General features: G+C 46.9%; 1 protein-coding gene across 1 annotated transcript in view; it reads right to left on the bottom strand.

The window, feature by feature from the left end:
- The window catches only part of LOC139388131 (rho guanine nucleotide exchange factor TIAM1-like), a 182,737-nt gene that overhangs the window by 19,235 nt on the left and 158,502 nt on the right, over positions 1–5,000 (bottom strand). The window contains exons 20-21 of the mRNA XM_071134712.1: positions 4,439–4,507; positions 4,004–4,129 (exon numbers count right to left, since the gene is read on the bottom strand). Coding sequence (XP_070990813.1) covers positions 4,004–4,129; positions 4,439–4,507 — 195 coding nt within the window. The remainder of the gene's footprint in view (positions 1–4,003; positions 4,130–4,438; positions 4,508–5,000) is intronic.

Genomic DNA, 5,000 nt, shown 5'->3' with positions numbered 1-5,000 from the left:
CCCTATTCCCTATATAGTGCACTACTTTAGACCAGAGCCCTATTCCCTATATAGTGCACTACTTTTGACCAGAGCCCTATTCCCTATATAGTGCACTACTTTAGACCAGAGCCCTATTCCCTATATAGTGCACTACTTTAGACCAGAGCCCTATTCCCTATATAGTGCACTACTTTTGACCAGAGCCCTATTCCCTATATAGTGCACTACTTTACACCAGAGCCCTATTCCCTATATAGTGCACTACTTTTGACCAAAGCCCTATTCCCTATATAGTGCACTACTTTTGACCAGAGCCCTATTCCCTATATAGTGCACTACTTTAGACCAGAGCCCTATTCCCTATATAGTGCACTACTTTAGACCAGAGCCCTATTCCCTATATAGTGCACTACTTTAGACCAGAGCCCTATTCCCTATCTATAGTGCACTACTTTAGACCAGAGCCCTATTCCCTATCTATAGTGCACTACTTTAGACCAGAGCCCTATTCCCTATCTATAGTGCACTACTTTAGACCAGAGCCCTATTCCCTATCTATAGTGCACTACTTTAGACCAGAGCCCTATTCCCTATCTATAGTGCACTACTTTAGACCAGAGCCCTATTCCTTATCTATAGTGCACTACTTTAGACCAGAGTCCTATTCCCTATCTATAGTGCACTACTTTAGACCAGAGCCCTATTCCCTATCTATAGTGCACTACTTTAGACCAGAGCCCTATTCCCTATCTATAGTGCACTACTTTAGACCAGAGTCCTATTCCCTATCTATAGTGCACTACTTTAGACCAGAGCCCTATTCCCTATCTATAGTGCACTACTTTAGACCAGAGCCCTATTCCCTATCTATAGTGCACTACTTTAGACCAGAGCCCTATTCCCTATCTATAGTGCACTACTTTAGACCAGAGCCCTATTCCCTATCTATAGTGCACTACTTTAGACCAGAGCCCTATTCCCTATCTATAGTGCACTACTTTAGACCAGAGCCCTATTCCTTATCTATAGTGCACTACTTTAGACCAGAGTCCTATTCCCTATCTATAGTGCACTACTTTAGACCAGAGCCCTATTCCCTATCTATAGTGCACTACTTTAGACCAGAGCCCTATTCCCTATCTATAGTGCACTACTTTAGACCAGAGTCCTATTCCCTATCTATAGTGCACTACTTTAGACCAGAGCCCTATTCCCTATCTATAGTGCACTACTTTAGACCAGAGTCCTATTCCCTATCTATAGTGCACTACTTTAGACCAGAGTCCTATTCCCTATCTATAGTGCACTACTTTAGACCAGAGCCCTATTCCTTATCTATAGTGCACTACTTTAGACCAGAGTCCTATTCCCTATATAGTGCACTACTTTAGACCAGAGCCCTATTCCCTATATAGTACACTACTTTAGACCAGAGCCCTATGGCACCATATTACCCTATATAGTGCACTACTTTAGACCAGAGCCCTATGGCACCATATTCCCAATCTAGTGCACTACTTTAGGCCAGACCTATGGCACCCTATTCCCTATATAGTACACTACTTTAGACCAGAGTCCTATGGCACCCTATTCCCTATATATAGTGCACTACTTTAGGCCAGAGACCTATGGCACCCTATTCCCTATATAGTGCACTACTTTAGACCAGAGTCCTATGGCACCCTATTCCCTATATAGTGCACTACTTTAGACCAGAGTCCTATGGCACCCTATTCCCTATATATAGTGCACTACTTTAGGCCAGAGACCTATGGCACCCTATTCCCTATATATGAGGCACTACTTTAGACCAGTACCCATAGTGCTCTACTGTTGACCAGGACCCATAGTGCTCTACTGTTGACCAGAACCCACAGTACATACTGTTGACCAGGACCCATAATGCTCTACTGTTGACCAGGACCCATAATCCACTACTGTTGACCAGGACCCATAGTGCTCTACTGTTGGCCAGGTCCCATAATCCACTACTGTTGACCAGGACCCATAGTGCTCTACTGTTGACCAGGACCCATAGTACATACTGTTGACCAGGACCCATAATGCTCTACTGTTGACCAGGACCCATAATGGTCTACTGTTGACCAGGACCCATAGTGCTCTACTGTTGACCAGGACCCATAATCCACTACTGTTGACCAGGACCCATAATGCTCTACTGTTGACCAGGACCCATAGTGCTCTACTGTTGACCAGGACCCACAGTGCTCTACTGTTGACCAGGACCCATAATCCACTACTCTTGACCAGGACCCATAATGCTCTACTGTTGACCAGGACCCATAATGCTCTACTGTTGACCAGGACCCATAGTGCTCTACTGTTGACCAGGACCCATAGTGCTCTACTGTTGACCAGGACCATAATCCACTACTGTTGACCAGGTCCCATAGTGCTCTACTGTTGACCGGGACCCATAGTGCTCTACTGTTGACCAGGACCCATAGTACATACTGTTGACCAGGACCCATAATCCACTAATGTTGACCAGGGCCCATAATGCTCTACTGTTGACCAGGACCCATAATCCACTACTGTTGACCAGGACCCATAGTGCTCTACTGTTGACCAGGACCCATAGTACATACTGTTGACCAGGGCCCATAATGCTCTACTGTTGACCAGGACCCATAATGCTCTACTGTTGACCAGGACCCATAATCCACTTCTGTTAACCAGGACCCATAGTGCTCTACTGTTGACCAGGACCCATAATCCACTACTGTTGACCAGGTCCCATAGTGCTCTACTGTTGACCAGGACCCATAATGCTCTACTGTTGACCAGGACCCATAATGCTCTACTGTTGACCAGGACCCATAGTGCTCTACTGTTGACCAGGTCAATAATCCACTACTATTGACCAGGACCCATAATGCTCTACTGTTGACCAGGACCCATAGTGCTCTACTGTTGACCAGGACCCATAGTGCTCTACTGTTGACCAGGACCTATAATCCTCTACTGTTGACCGGGACCCATAATGCTCTACTGTTGACCAGGACCCATAATGCTCTACTGTTGACCAGGACCCATAGTGCTCTACTGTTGACCAGGATCCATAGTGCTCTACTGTTGACCAGGACCATAATCCACTACTGTTGACCAGGACCCATAGTGCTCTACTGTTGACCGGGGCCCATAGTGCTCTACTGTTGACCAGGACCCATAGTACATACTGTTGACCAGGACCCATAATCCACTACTGTTGACCAGGGCCCATAGGGCTCTACTGTTGACCAGGACCCATAGTGCTCTACTGTTGACCAGGACCCATAATCCACTACTGTTGACCAGGACCCATAGTGCTCTACTGTTGACCAGGACCCATAGTGCTCTACTGTTGACCAGGACCCATAGAGCTCTACTGTTGACCAGGACCCATAATCCACTACTGTTGACCAGGACCCATAGGGCTCTACTGTTGACCAGGGCTCTACTGTTGACCAGGACCCATAGTGCTCTACTGTTGACCAGGGCCCATAGTGCTCTACTGTTGACCAGGACCCATAGTACATACTGTTGACCAGGACCCATAGTGCTCTACTGTTGACCAGGACCCATAGTGCTCTACTGTTGACCAGGACCCATAGGGCTCTACTGTTGACCAGGACCCATAGTGCTCTACTGTTGACCAGGACCCATAATGCTCTACTGTTGACCAGGACCCATAGTACATACTGTTGACCAGGACCCATAATGCTCTACTGTTGACCAGGACCCATAATGCTCTACTGTTGACCAGGACCCGTAGTGCTCTACTGTTGACCAGGACCCATAGTGCTCTACTGTTGACCAGGACCCATAGTGCTCTACTGTTAACCAGGACCCATAGTGCTCTACTGTTGACCAGGACCATAATCCACTACTGTTGACCAGGACCCATAGGGCTCTACTGTTGACCAGGTCCCATACTGCTCTACTGTTGACCAGGACCCATAGTGCTCTACTGTTGACCAGTACCCATAATCCACTACTGTTGACCAGGATGTGATTGTACCTTAAACTGTTCTACTCTATCCAGCCTGTCCAGGTTGGCTACCAGTCTGGTCCCATCTTCTAGAGTCTTCAGGAACTCAACCTGGAACTGCAGCATCTCTCCTAGGTTACCGAACAGGACATCGAGCTGGAGGAGGTAGCATAGCAACGGTAACCATCTTTCTTTGCAATTATTATTAAAAGATATTGTGATGTAAACATATCACATGAAGTATGATCACTATTTCGTTCCCACCGACATAGAGATCTTTATTCCAAAACTGGGATATAAAAATTAAAAATAAACACTTCCTAAAAAGAGAACCTGATCCTGAACTCGTCCAATAAGTTGAATACATTTTGCTACGTTGTGCCCCAATGAATACACCCCGATCGATCCACAGTTATGATGACCCAGTAGCATGCAGGGTGTCTATGAGATGGCCTTTGATCCTACCTCATCCTGGGTGAGGAATCTTTCCTTCTGTAGAGGAGTTAGGTAACGCTCTATCAGACAGCCCAGGTCCTGCAGGAGAGAGGAGACAGGGTTTAGGGTTTGTGACAGTGTGTGTGTGTGTGTGTGTGCGCATTCACAATGCAAACATAATTAGGTCATCTGTTGTGAGTTTGGGTTTGGGTGCATTCATGTGTTAATATCTGAGAGGGTGGTGTGTTTTGAATGTTGTGTGTTGTGACTGTTGTGACTGTTGTGTGATGTGACTGTTGTGTTGTGTGATGTGACTGTTGTGTGATGTGACTGTTGTGTTGTGTGATGTGACTGTTGTGTTGTGTGATGGGACTGTTGTGACTCCACCACCACCACCCCCTCCACCACCTCCACCACCACCACCACCATCACCACTACCAACACCACCACCATCACCACCACCACCACCACCACCACCAACACCACCACTACTACCACCACTACCAACACCACTACTACTACCACCACCACCACTACCACCAACACCACCACCACCACCACCACCACCCCTCCACCACCACTACCACCATCA

Source organism: Oncorhynchus clarkii, chromosome 29, assembly GCF_045791955.1.
Source record: "Oncorhynchus clarkii lewisi isolate Uvic-CL-2024 chromosome 29, UVic_Ocla_1.0, whole genome shotgun sequence".
In the NCBI taxonomy this organism is placed as follows: Eukaryota; Metazoa; Chordata; class Actinopteri; order Salmoniformes; family Salmonidae; genus Oncorhynchus; species Oncorhynchus clarkii.
This window is presented reverse-complemented; position numbering and strand designations above follow the sequence as displayed.